Here is a 13,942-nt window from a genome sequence, read left to right as displayed (position 1 = left end):
TGAATCATATTCAGATGTTTATGCACTGTTTGATCTGTGATCTCGCACACTAACTCTCGCTTCACGCCTTTACTGTATATTACTGATCACAGCATAATGACATGTCTATATTAATCAATAAATTATGGGATGAAACCCGTGTGTGTGTGTGTGTGTGTTGTTCGAGTTTAATAAAATAATAAACTTTAAAAATGAATAATACAAACTGCAATAATAAAAAGCTTGACAAATAAAGAACACACATTATCTTCCTGAATAATAATAATATTTTTACATAGATATTAATATTAACTGATGAATTCTCTTAATAATTTGCTAAATTAATTATGCGATAATCACAATGATTCTGGGCAACACCAAGAATTAATGATTTATTCTGCATGTGCCTTGAAATTATATATAAATATCAATTTAATCCACAACAAACGTTTAAAATGAAAACCAGAAATAATAAAACAATAGCAAACTCACACTTTACATTTAAAAATATACATTAGAAATGATATAATTCATTACAACTGTAATAATTAAAACGTGTAAATACAAGCACCACCTCAGGAAAAATATTTTATTTGTATAAATTATTATTTTTATATTTTCATACATGCATTTAATTAGCATTACTCAAAATATACAGTAAAATTTACTTCAATACTCGATATACACAGTAATATTTACTCAATGAATTCTTGCCTCTTTAAGATCAGATTTAGCGTCTGCTGAATGAATTCATGTAAATGTTATATATTAAATGCACAGAACACTGTAATGTCTGAGCAATATTGATAATTTTATAAATATGAACCATTTAGGAGGTCTAAAAAAATACATAATTTACATGCATCAACACTAGAACTGCCAAGTCAGTCATTTTGACTGTTTTAAAATTGTGCAATGTAATAACTTTATTGAAATAAAGCCCACGTAACTATAGGACCCTGACTTTTCCTAAACGTGTCTATATTTTATTCTATCATTGTTATTTTATTAAAACTACAAGACACAAGAGAGTTTTGTGAATGGCCACAACAGTCACACTGACGTTTGCTCCTTTTTCCCGCTCTTGAAGAGGCATCGCCGTTGCCTAGCAACAACAGTTGTTTGTTTAGTCTATTGCAAAGCTGGAATCTAGCTTTAGCTTCGCGCTAAAACCCAAATGAAAAATTGAAAAGAGAATATCAGATCAATGTCAGCAAGAAGAGTGACTGCCAGCGAGGCTGTAGCCATGATCCGAGCCTTGATGAGGCCGATGGAGATGTTCCAGGTGCGGTAGGCTGCGATCTTTATGCGATCTTGTGAGTTTCTTAGCCCATAGGCTAATATTAGCCCTGATAAAATACATATTTCATGAAATAAAACAAACTAATTAGGCTATGATTTCTTTTTGTGCTGTGCCAACCACAAGAGCACTCGAGCGGCACGAAGCGGCGAAAGACGGCACAGTGTGTGTTATACTGTTCTACAGTCGGGTGACGTCATGACAGCGCTCGCCAAGCGCACCGATGAAGACCAGGGGCCGATGTTCCGGAAAACACTGAAGCTTCCCCGGCGCCGCCATTGATTAGCGGACCATCACCTGCTGTTAGCATCCCATTGACTCCCATTCATTTTGGCGTCACTTTGACAGCGAATAACTTTACATCTGAGGCGTTTAAAGACTCCATTTGTCCATTATTTATTTCTAAAGAAACACGACAATGTATAAAAGGCTCCATTACCTTGTATCTTACGTTATGGCCCCGTAGAAGCAGTTTTTGTAAAAATAGGCTAACGATTGCGTCATAACTCTCTGTCGCACAGTAGAGAGATTACCGTATGGACAGGAGGAGAAGCTCACGGGCGATCGAGGCAAGATGACACAATAATTAATCAGAATACTTAGCAAAAGTTGCTCCTGCTCCAGCTCATGGACAGCTCCTACTCACACTCTCCGTCTCTGAGAGATTCGGAAGGGAATGATTCAGATTTCTCTCGGCACAGCTACTAGAAGACAGACGGGTTGCTCACGGCACATCTGCGTCGTCAAGCTCAGTGTGAGTCTGCAGTCGCTCAGCCATCAGGAAGAAGAGCTTCTAACTGACTTCACTTGTCTCCGCTGAAGTCTATGGGGTCGCTGTGTCCATTTACACTGTCTGTGCTGAAGATGCCGTCCCGAGTCTGGCTGATGCCGGAGCGCCGGGCCTGAGGCGCACACAGTCCAGCAGGACAGCTCATGGGTGCACTAAAGGCCTTCACTGCTCTACACTCGGGGCGCAGGGTGGAAAGAGCATGGACTTGGCGAGCTTTTGGTCGGCCGACTGGGGCTGTGCATTTTTCAAGGAGACCGTGTCCCGAAATAGATTGCAAGAAATCATGGGATTCCTGCGCTTGACAGAAAGGAGACCAGACGCACACGCCTGCAGGAGGACAAGTCTGCCCTGATGACCGAGGTCCGGGAGAGATTCGTCCAGAACAGCAGCGCTTGCTGCCGACAGAGCTGTTGATGAGCAAGTGCAGCTTCATCCAGTGTATCGCAAGCAAACCCGATAAATGTGGTATAAAGTATATGGTGAACGGTGCGCCATATCTGGGTAAAGACGAGACGCGGAGGCCAGGTCAGCGACTAGGAGACAGTGTGGTGTTGAACATGCTTGAGCCTTACCTGGGGAAGGGGAGGGACAACCTTTATACTTCCCTCGACTGGCCGAGGCACTACAGGCCAAGAACACCAGCCCGGCACAGTGAATAACAGCAGACGAGAGCTCAAAGACAATGCAACGCTAGCAGTCTATCAGTGCTAAGGAGAAACGTCTGCATTCTCAGCACTGTCCACACAGCTGTTCACAAGTGGCCAAAAGCTAAACCAGAGACAGTCACACACTACCACAGAACCGGGCTCGAGTTGATGACACTAATGTCTAAAGCTGTGTGTGTGAGCTGCACACGAGACTACCAGTGTCACTGAGTAACTGATCCAGCGGCAGTGAAACCCAAGTCAGCCGCTAGTGGAGAACACTTTCAGTATGATTTCACTGCATGATATTTTTGCTCACTATATCACAAATATTGGTTATTAAATCAGTTTGTTTTCTCACAGTTTATTATATTTTCATATTCTTTTCCCGTGACGGTCAGAATGACGGATTTGGCCAGTTTGGGGCATATGTGTTTCAGATGTGCCCATAAAGGTTTTACCTGTGCATTGAAATGCATATTGGTGATGTTTTTGTAAGTTATTGTATTCTAATATCCAAGGATGAATACATTTGTTTTCATTTTACAAAGAAAATAATAGAAAATTGATCAATTTCGACTTTGTATCCGTAATTACAATAGCTGTTCTGTGGTTGTCGATTAACTAATACATTTTCACATACATTAGAATTAAAATGATGTGTTCTGATGTTTATTATTATATCCTAACATTACAGATCCATTTATTCTTAGATTTGATAGCCAGTGATGCACCGATCAATATAAATGATTAGTTTATAATATTATTGTATATAGTTGATGCACAGAAACATGAACATTGTAATGTGTGAGCAATAATAATATAGATAATTGTATGAATATTAACCATTTAGGAGGTCTAAATGCATAGAAATTCCCATGCATTCATTTAAATTATTTTTAATTGAATGCTCGAGTTTCTACTTGAGTTTTCCATGAATGCTGTGTGTGATGCACTGATCTATATTAGTGATCGGTTTATAATATTACTGTTTACGCTGGAGCCCATGTCAGGGCCTGGCTAGCGGAGGGCTTCTGCGCATGCGCACCGGAGCAGCGCTAATGGCGGAGAGCGTGCGGTCGCCGTTCGATTACCGGGATCCCCCGACCCTCGACAGCGACGGGGACGGCAGCAAGCCTCCGCCACCGCGCGGGTGAGTCTCTCCCGCTAACGGAACCGATCGGGCCGTTTGATTCGGTTGGGAACGCTGGGATTCGCGTGCGTGCTAACGGCTAGCAGGTCCGGTTCTGTTGTCCTCGTGCCCACCGTGATGAGAGAACACCCATGGCCGTTCTATCTCGTTCGCTGAGTTCGCGTGTGTCTTTACAGTCTGTGTGTGTTTACAGTGTGTGTTTTCCGTACCGCTTTACCGGGGAACCGTAACGCGGCCGCGACTCGAACGATTAGCAAAACACCGCGCGAGTGCGCGAAACCTGTGAGCGCGTGCATGTGTGCAGGCGACCGTTACAACAGTTTGCCATGGTAACCGTAACGCAAAACATCGAGCGAATATTTTTTTTACGACCGATAGCGATTAATTTTGTGCTTCAATGCGTCCATTAATCGCTTTGTTAAACCCATTTTGATTGGCTTAGTTTTGCTTTTCATACCTAACTAAATTGTCAAACAGTTAACATAATATGCATTTTGTATATAACGATAATAATAATTTACATTAGAATATGTTTATGTGTTATGTATATGATGTGTGTAATATATATATATATATATATATATATATATATATATATATATATATATATTACACACACACACACACATAGATGTATAATATATATACACACACACACATATATCTATCTATCTATCTATCTATCTATCTATCTCTCTCTCTCTCTCTCTCTCTCTCTCTCTATATATATATCAGGTGAAGCGTTTATTAAACTTTTATTGTGATAATTAATTTTCACATTATTATTTACATGATTATTTATTTATTTATTATTAATTTTGTGTGTGTTTATTAAACTGTTATCGTCAGCACTGATGCCTGTAATAGTCAGTACTGTATTGTACTGTATGTAATGCTGTGTGTGTGTGTGTGTGTGTGTGTGTGTGTGTGTGTGTGTGTGTGTGTGTGTGTTTCGCAGGCGTGTGTGTGGCAGGAAGAGGAAGGGGACGCCGGTGAAAGTGTGTGAACGAGTCGCGTATGTGACGGAGGATGAAGAGGAGAGTCTGTCTGAACACAGTTACAGCCCAGGTACTATATATATACAAGGGTGTATCTTGGGTTTGAGAAGTGGGGGGACACAAAATGGGGGGAAATGTTTTCGCACTTTTAATCACATTTCATGCAGTTATATACCTTTAGGGACTGGTGATACAAAATCCAGGAAATAATTAAGTTGATTTTAATGATAAATTCTGCCAAAAAGAATATAGTAGGCTACTAAACTATGTATAAGAAAAATATGTCTTACTTTCTTTATTGTTTAATAGGGGCCGATCGTCAAGACTTTAGAGAATCATTTTATAAAGTCAAAAATGTTCACCATTAATGTTTTGTGTGTAAATAAAATTTAAATAATGTGAGACTCAATTTCCACTGTAATGTAGAAACAACATAAATACAGTATATGGGTCAATGACGTGACGGGTCATTTTTTTGTCCAAAGGCCTTAATAATAATAAAAAAACAAATCTATAACATCCAAAGTATGTAAGGTAGTACAACTTGATCTCTTTTACTGAATCCAAAAGGTTTTAATTCTATTTTACTACATATAAAGGTATTTTAAAGATTTTGAAGTGTCAAAAGGTCATTCGGTTTAACCGTCCGAAGGCCAATACAGCAATTTCATTTGTGATTAAAATATCTTAAAATTTAATAAATTTATGTATTTTTTATTCTGGCATGATTTTATAACATTATATATCAACATAGTGCAAAATGGTATTCAAATTATGTGTAGAAGTCGTTTCTTTGTTATGAGAAAGAATGTCCGGAAAAATGATTTTCATTGATGTCATTCAGAGTAACCAATTTAAAGGGCTCCATTTTGGATCAAGTCATGTGGTCAATATTATGTGGCAGGATGTGACATCATTCAGACACCTGCAAAGGATCGCATGGTTGTGAAGCAAAGTAAATAACTCTCTCTTAACTATTAGAAAAATTCATGTTTTCACTTGCTCATACACATGTCCCCAAATATCAGGTCATTCAGTACAACCGCTATAAAACATGGATAATGTTGTAATATTTTAAAAACTTTTACTAAAAATAAAATGTTTGATTGTCCTTTTGGTAGCTAGCTAGCTAACTAACAAGCTAAGAAGCTAGATATCAGCCTGTTAGCATTGAATGAAGATTTTGTCATTCGTTATAACCAAAAGAGTCATTCGGTTAAACCAAAATTGTGGTTAAGGAATGACTTACTGGTTGTATCGAATGACAGCAATGTATGTTGGTCATATTTGTACATATCTGGAATAAATAAATACAACATTTTATTAATAGAAAATGTGCAGAGTATATTATTATAAAATTTAAAATATAATTTTGACTGAATTTTGACCTTTTTATAGATTTATAATTATATCACTTCTGGGCAAGGATCAATGCTGATCCTGTTAAAAAAGAACAGATGCTTGCCAAAAGAAGGGAAAGGTATAATTTGTTTTTATTATTTATATTATTATATTCAATAATATAGGTGCCTGAAAGTACCCCATAGACATACTATGATGAAGGGAAGGCCCAAAAAACCTGGATTGTGCATGTTTATCCTACTATGGTAAATTGCATAGGGATTTTGTATTGAACATGATTTTGCAGCACAGTGTCATAGAGACAAGGAGGTGGGCTCTTTTTACTCAGGCAACCAATCAGTCTCTCAGGATCATTGTGAAGCTATCAAGCCACGCCCTAGCAACCCGAACAGAGAGGGATATCTTCAAATCCGAACATTTTTCATGAATGTGTAGCCTAGTAGCTCATTGTTTAACAATTTAAACACTTGTTCCAAGACCAATTAAATGCTTTAATGTTTTAGGGCCCTATCTTGCACCCTGCGTAATTGATTTTGTACACCGACGTATGTATCATTCCTATTTTGCACCCGCGCACAGCGGACTTTTCCCTCCACAGACGCACGTCGGTAAACTAGGGAATTAACTTGCGCTCCCGAGGAGCGTGTTCCGGCGCAAACATTCCCTGGTGCTATTTTGCAGTTTCAGAAAACAATTCCACCACTGACCAGGAGAAACCTAGTCTGAAGTCAGTGGTGCGCTGCGCATGTTATTCAAATGCTATTTTAAGGGCTCATGCTTGGCCATAATAAATGTAGCGTGTGCACAACGCACATGCACTTTGCTTCTCTCATCTACACACAGACGCAGCAGTTCTCATTTTTAGAAAACCATACATTATTACAAGGAAAAATATTAACACACGAGGGAAATCATTTACTGTGTCCACGAAGATGTGAAAAAAAAGGCATAAATCTAGCTTACACATTTACCCAAATTATCATACGCTTGTTTAACCGAAGCTAATCTGGGTGTGTTTCTCCATCCCCAATGTCACTTCTCTGTGTTTTACGGCCCTGACGAGAACGTCGGTCTCCTCGGCTGTGAACCGCTCCTGGCAAATCCGCCGTTATAATAGCAATCCGCCATGGAACAAGCGCGCCTGCTCTTAAAGGGAATGTGAGATGACGCTCTGATTGGTTTATTTCACGTTACGTCCAAACCACACCTATGAGTAATGAAGCGACTTCAGACCAACACATTTTAGATTTGCGTCGGGCGCAAGAGTCATTTATCCCGCCGGTATAATAGCAACAGCGCCCGAGACCCGCCCACAAAGTTACTTGCGTTTCACGCTTGATACTTGCGTTTCGGATTGTTAAAATAGGGCCCGTAATGTTTTAATTAATATAATTTGCGCTACGAGTTATATGTTCATTCCAATATCAAAATGTTGGATATCAAAATGTTTTAATGTTTGAAGTACTTTTTACATTAATAGCCTATTGTTACAATATGAACTAATTAATATTAACAATATTGTTAATATATATTAACAATAAAATGTGCTTTTGAAGCTATTTGTTTCAGTTTATTGTCTTAAATATTCATAATGTCAAGGGCAGCAGACATGGTCATTCGGTATAACCGGCCTTGGTCATTTGGTAAAACCGATATAGTAAATATTTAAATGGAATAATATTGATTTTAATAACTAAAGGAGCTACAATAATACAAATATAAAGCAGATAAGGCTTTTTTTTTTACATTTCCCCTTTTCTCCTTTCCCTGTGCAATGTTTTACTTGAATATGTTGGAGTGTTTAGAGTAGTCCAATAAAATGATTACATTTATGAGATCAGTGATCATTTTATTTAATATTTCTTCTGTGGTACACACTATATACTATCTCAACATCAATGTCAAATCAGTTTTTTTCATGAATAATTATCTGCAAATTAATAATTTTAGATATATTCATGGTTAAACCGAATGACTTTTTTGGTGACAAATTTTGTCCATCTTGTAAAAAATGACAAAAAACAGTGTTAATTGATTGTACAAACCACATAATCTTATTGTTAACACCTAGGTAAACTAAAAAATGGTTTCAAATATAGTTATATCTCCATTCTATTTTTTTACACTTTTAAAAACCTTATTCGTCAATGACCCATATTTAAAATAATTGTTTAATGGCATCTTTTTATGAATGAAGGACAGTATCACTGATATTAATATAGCTACTGATGTCTCCATGAAAATTATTTTTTACTTATGAAAATTATAAGGATCTCAGCGTCTCATTCTCTCATTTACTCTTGTTCTTTTAAGACTTTATTTAACTAATTTAAGACTGCTTTTCTGTTATGAGGATACTCGACAAAACAGACATTTTATTATAAATGTGTGTGTTATTGTTCGTTCAAGCGCGAAAGAGAACTGCCCAGCAAAACTGATTCTGGCGCGAGTCTTTATATATATATATATATATATATATATATATATATATATATATATATATATATATATTCGATACCACTGCTAAAACTACTAACCTAACTAATGTAGTCAATGGTAAAATAAAAACATAATCAAATAGAAGCAAAAGCACAAATAAATACAATATGACAAAGATACAAATGAAATGAAAAGCTATTTTCAGGTTTTTCAGGTAGGTCTAACAGTAGTTATCAAGTAAGAGAATGTAAATTAAACTGCATAGTCTTCACTGTATAAATTAAACATCTTTCTTAATTAATCATTATTAAAGTTCCAAAAGTTATTCAGTCAACAGAAGTGAGTGATTGTTTTCTTTGTCGTTTGTTGTTTGATTAACTTTAAACACAGCAGGAATATTAGGCTGCTGTCGCTTTAAGAGTGAATGCGCTGATCTAATATCCTGATACTGACACACATGCGTTTACTTTCTCAACTGGTTACGTTCACTTAAGACATAACCGACGATGGTTACAAGGATACTCGCTATTTTTTGACATCATTTTATGTGAATTAGAAGACGTGAAAGAGCTCAGTTTAGTATTCGCAAGAGTTTGCGCACACAAAACTTCCCACGAATAGCGAAATCAGCTCCCTTTCGTTTCGCATCTTCCTGCACGTGAATATTTAATTAGTTGAGGCTCAAACTTTCGTGACGATGCAGCGCTGCTCATCAACTGTCTGTTCACGTTCGTTCACGTTCATGGATTGTTAGGATTCATAAAAATATCACCTGCCAACTGGCGACTGACCGTTTCATAATCTCGCCAACACCGATTTTTACTCTCATTAGGCGCTTGACGAATGTTAATTTTAGGCACTGTATACAGTCAAACCAAACATTATTCACACACCAGATATCATCTGTGATATTGTTTCACTAGTGTGATCAGGACACTATAGTTCATTTCTGTGAGTGAGGAGAGCAGAATAAAGTAAACTGTGAGATATTATACCCAAATATTCTTCATTCAGTGACTACCAGTGACATCTGGGCCCAAAACTGATTCGGACACTTTGAGCTGATCATGTTTTGCTGAAGTGTTTTGTCTTTAATTGCTAATGCTCTTTTTACACACAGACTGAACACAATGAAGCATTGCTTGGTGATTGGTTGAGCTAAACTGGTATTATCTAATTGTGTAGTTAAATTTAACAGCTGACAGATATTCAACATAATTCATGTGTGAGACAGTCTAACAGAAGGATGGACAAAACCAGTCAAATATCAACTGAGTTCTGCTCATATTTCATTACCATTTTCTAAACTATAGCGAATAAACTGTAATAATGTGAGAAATGTTGAAGGAGTCTGAATAGTAGTCATTTTAGTTTGACTGTATATCATTCTCAACAAAAACACATTATATTCTATCTTAAGCTTTAACAAACTGTTCCATTTTTAAAAGTATAATTTGATATGTCAAGCTGTACAGGGTTAATTTCCTCATGTTTTGTGTGTGACTGACGGTTTTAACCCTTTGTTGTTGTGTAAGGGGACGAGCCGTACGCAGAGGGAGCAGAAGATCGTCTTCCCCCGCCGGGGAGCCCGTACTTCATCACCGACCCGTCACAGCTCTGGTACTGATGCTCTTAACTATTAAAGATGTAGTTCAGGCTCTACTAGAACAGGTTTTCCTGCTTGAATGTTGATTATTCTCCTCATATTCTCCATTGTTGCGGCTCCTCTCTTCCCAGTCTGTCAGTAACGCTCTGTTTACTTCCTGTCTCTATGAAGCCCCTCCTCCTGAAAAGCACACTGTGCTCTGATTGGTCGGCTGGAGCAGTGTGTTGTGATTGGTCGAACGCTTCGAGTGTGTTTGGGAAATGTCCCGCCCCTTACCATAACCACCAGTTTAACACACTACTAACTAACTCAACCAGGCCCCGCCCCTTTATTCTGCGCATTAATTATTATAATGAGGAATATTGTGACGTGTTCCCGGGAGAAACTCAAGACTACAATGGAGGCGTTTCAGGAGTTCAGAAACACTGACACTGATATAGAGAAGAGCTGCATTTTTATGCTCAAACAGCAGCAGAAACTTTAATGTGTGTGTGTGTTTGTGTGTGTGTGTAGTGTTCCTGAGCTCGGGGAAGAGGGAGCGAGTGGTGTTCGAGGACCTGTGCTCTTCCACCCGCCGGCCAACTGCAGGATTAGAGAGGTGCATTGTGGGAATCAGGTCCGCCTTGTCGTCATAGCGATTCGAGACATTGCCAAAGGTGAGGAGATCACAGTGGACTACAGCCTGAACGACTGGGGAGAAAACGCCTTGGTGAGTCAGCTAAATACATTTACATTATCAAACAATTAATCAGATGTTATTTACCTATTGTTCAATTAAATGGGAATTTATTAATTGTCACATGTTTATCTCCCACACAACCTTTATGTTTGAAAATCCCCGACGGGCCCCTGTGATGTTAAACGTTCCAGGTCCTGTTGAGACTCAGTGTGTGTGTGTGTGTGTGTGTGTGTTTCAGCACATTCTTCTGTGTTGTGTTTAATACAGGGGTTTCACAGCTCAGTGTCTCCACGCGGCTTTGAGTGTGGGTTCAACCCAGAGGGAGACATCAAGAAGGTGAATCACACACACACTCACACACACTCACACTCTTGAGGAAAACATCTTCCCAAAAACACTTTCAGTGTTGGATTTTTAGATGATAGTGTCTCGCTTCCAGCTCATGTCTGTCTCTGTGTCTGTAGGAGGAGGATCCCGGTTCCCTCCCTCTCTCTCTCAATGTTTCCGACTACCTCACCCCCTCATGGTCTCTGTCTCCCTCCTCCTCTCCGGCGTCCCACTCCGAACCCAGCGACTCCGACCGCGAGGATGAAGAAGAAGAAGAAGAAGAGGAAGACGACGATGACGACGACGACGATGAAGAGCTAGAGGAGCTGAGGGGCCGAATGATGAGGCGGCGCAAGAAAAGAAAAACCTCAGCCAGTGTGAAGAAAAAGACTCAGCCCCGCCCCCTTTCGTTCGCTAGCCCCGCCCCTTCATCCGCCTCCCCCTTCCAGCAGCCTCTAGCCCCGCCCACCACCAACATAAACAATAACATAAACATAAACATCGGGCACGGCGCGAGTCGCAGACACTGTCCGTACTGTGGACGCCACTTCCGCTCGCTCGCACGACACCTGGAGAAACACCACGATCAGCAGCCCGAGGTTCGAGCCGCCATGGAGCTATCGCTACTCCCCGCTAATGCTACGCCCACCGACTCCTTCCTCTCTCCCGCTCAACCCTCGTCTTCCTCGCTGGGAACGCCACTGTTTTCCCGAGAGCAAGAGCCTTTGTCTTCGCCATCTAAACCTGGAGCCGTCTCCTTCTCGCTCTCGGTGTCTCCGCCTCCGAATACCTCGAAAAAGACGACCGCGACACCGATGCCCACTAGGAAGGGTGTTAGCAAGAGCGTTAGCAAGAGCATTGTAACACACACGCCTCCGCCTCCCGCCAGGAGGGGGCGCCCGCCGAAGAGAGAGAAGGAACTGCAGCAGAAGAAACAGGAAGAGATGGAGAAGACCAAAGAGGAGGCGCAGCCCACTCCTGGAAAAGAGGAGGAGGAGGAGAACGAGTTGCATGTGAAAGGAGACGGAGAAGAGAAGAACGGTGAAATGACGAGGTAAGTTTTTGTTTGAAACTTTTGTTGCTTATAACAGTTCGCTTGAAATCAAAAGTGGAGTTGTATGGAAGCTTGTTTCCGCCACAAAATAAAAATGGTAATGGCGACTTTTTATCTCGCAATTTAGACTTTTTATCTCAGAATTGTGTGATATAAAGTCGCAATTGCGAGTAAAAAAGTCAGAATTGCGTGATATGAAGTTAAAATTGTGAGTTATAAAGTCAGAATTGTTATAAAGTAGCAATTGTGAGTTATAAAGTCAGAATTATGTTATAGAGTCAGAATTGCGTGATATAAAGTCAGAATTGCCTGATATAAAGTCAGAATTGCGTGAGATAAAGTCAAAATTGCATGTTATAAAGTCAGAATTTCGAGATATAAAGTCGCAATTGCGTGTTATAAAGTCAGAATTGCCTGATATAAAGTCAGAATTGTGTGATATATAGTCAGAATTGCCTGATATAAAGTCGCAATTGCATTATATAAAGTCAGAATTGCGTGATATATAGTCAGAATTGCGTGTTTTAAAGTCAGAATTGCATGTTATAAAGTCAGAATTTCGAGATATAAAGTCAAAATTGCGTGATATAAAGTCAGAATTGCCTGATATAAAGTCGCAATTGCGTGTTTTAAAGTCAGAATTGGATGTTATAAAGTCAGAATTTCGAGATATAAAGTCGCAATTGCGTGTTATAAAGTCAGAATTGCGTGATATATAGTCAGAATTTGCGTGAAATAAAGTCAAAATTGCGTGATATATAGTCAGAATTTGCGTGAAATAAAGTCAGAATTGCCTGATATAAAGTCAGAATTGCGTGATATAAAGTCAGAATTGCGTGATATAAAGTCAAAATTGTGTGATATAAAGTCAGAATTGCGTGATGTAAAGTCAGAATTGCCTGATATAAAGTCAGAATTGCGTTAGAAAGTCAGAATTGCGTGATATAAAGTCATAATTGCCTGATATAAAGTCAGAATTGCGTGATGTAAAGTCAGAATTGCCTGATATAAAGTCAGAATTGCATGATATAAAGTCAGAATTGCCTGATATATAGTCAGAATTGCGTTATAAAGTCGCAATTGCGTTATAAAGTCAGAATTGCGTGAGATATATAGTCATAATTGTGTGATATATAGTCAGAATAGCGTGATATAAAGTCAGAATTGCCTGATATAAAGTCAGAATTGCCTGATATAAAGTCAGAATTGCGTGATATATAGTCAGAATTGCCTGATATAAAGTCAGAATTGCGTGATATAAAGTCGCAATTGCGTTATAAAGTCAGAATTGCGTGATATAAAGTCAGAATTGCGTGATATAAAGTCAGAATTGCGTGATATATAGTCAGAATTGCCTGATATAAAGTCAGAATTGCGTGATATAAAGTCAGAATTGCGTGTTATAAAGTCAGAATTGCGTGATATATAGTCAGAATTGCTTGATATATAGTCAGAATTTGTGTGAAATAAAGTCAGAATTGCGTGATATAAAGTCAAAATTGCGTGATATATAGTCAGAATTGCTTGATATATAGTCAGAATTTGTGTGATATAAAGTCAGAATTGCGTGATATAAAGTCAAAATTGCGTGATATATAGTCAGAATTGTGT

At 38.8% G+C, this 13,942-nt stretch overlaps 1 protein-coding gene across 1 annotated transcript in view; it reads left to right on the top strand.

The window, feature by feature from the left end:
• The first annotated feature begins 3,739 nt into the window (after nt 1-3,739).
• LOC311079272 (uncharacterized protein) overlaps nt 3,740-13,942 on the top strand; it is a 29,667-nt gene continuing 19,464 nt past the window's right edge. Inside the window, exons 1-6 of the mRNA XM_084108530.1 lie at nt 3,740-3,866; nt 4,825-4,934; nt 10,201-10,285; nt 10,785-10,980; nt 11,218-11,286; nt 11,415-12,331. Of these exons, the coding sequence (XP_083964656.1) occupies nt 3,754-3,866; nt 4,825-4,934; nt 10,201-10,285; nt 10,785-10,980; nt 11,218-11,286; nt 11,415-12,331 (1,490 nt within the window). The 5' untranslated portion in view covers nt 3,740-3,753. The remainder of the gene's footprint in view (nt 3,867-4,824; nt 4,935-10,200; nt 10,286-10,784; nt 10,981-11,217; nt 11,287-11,414; nt 12,332-13,942) is intronic.

This window comes from Abramis brama (genome assembly GCF_963993115.1).
Source record: "Abramis brama genome assembly, chromosome: 3".
Lineage (NCBI taxonomy): Eukaryota > Metazoa > Chordata > Actinopteri > Cypriniformes > Leuciscidae > Abramis > Abramis brama.
This window is presented reverse-complemented; position numbering and strand designations above follow the sequence as displayed.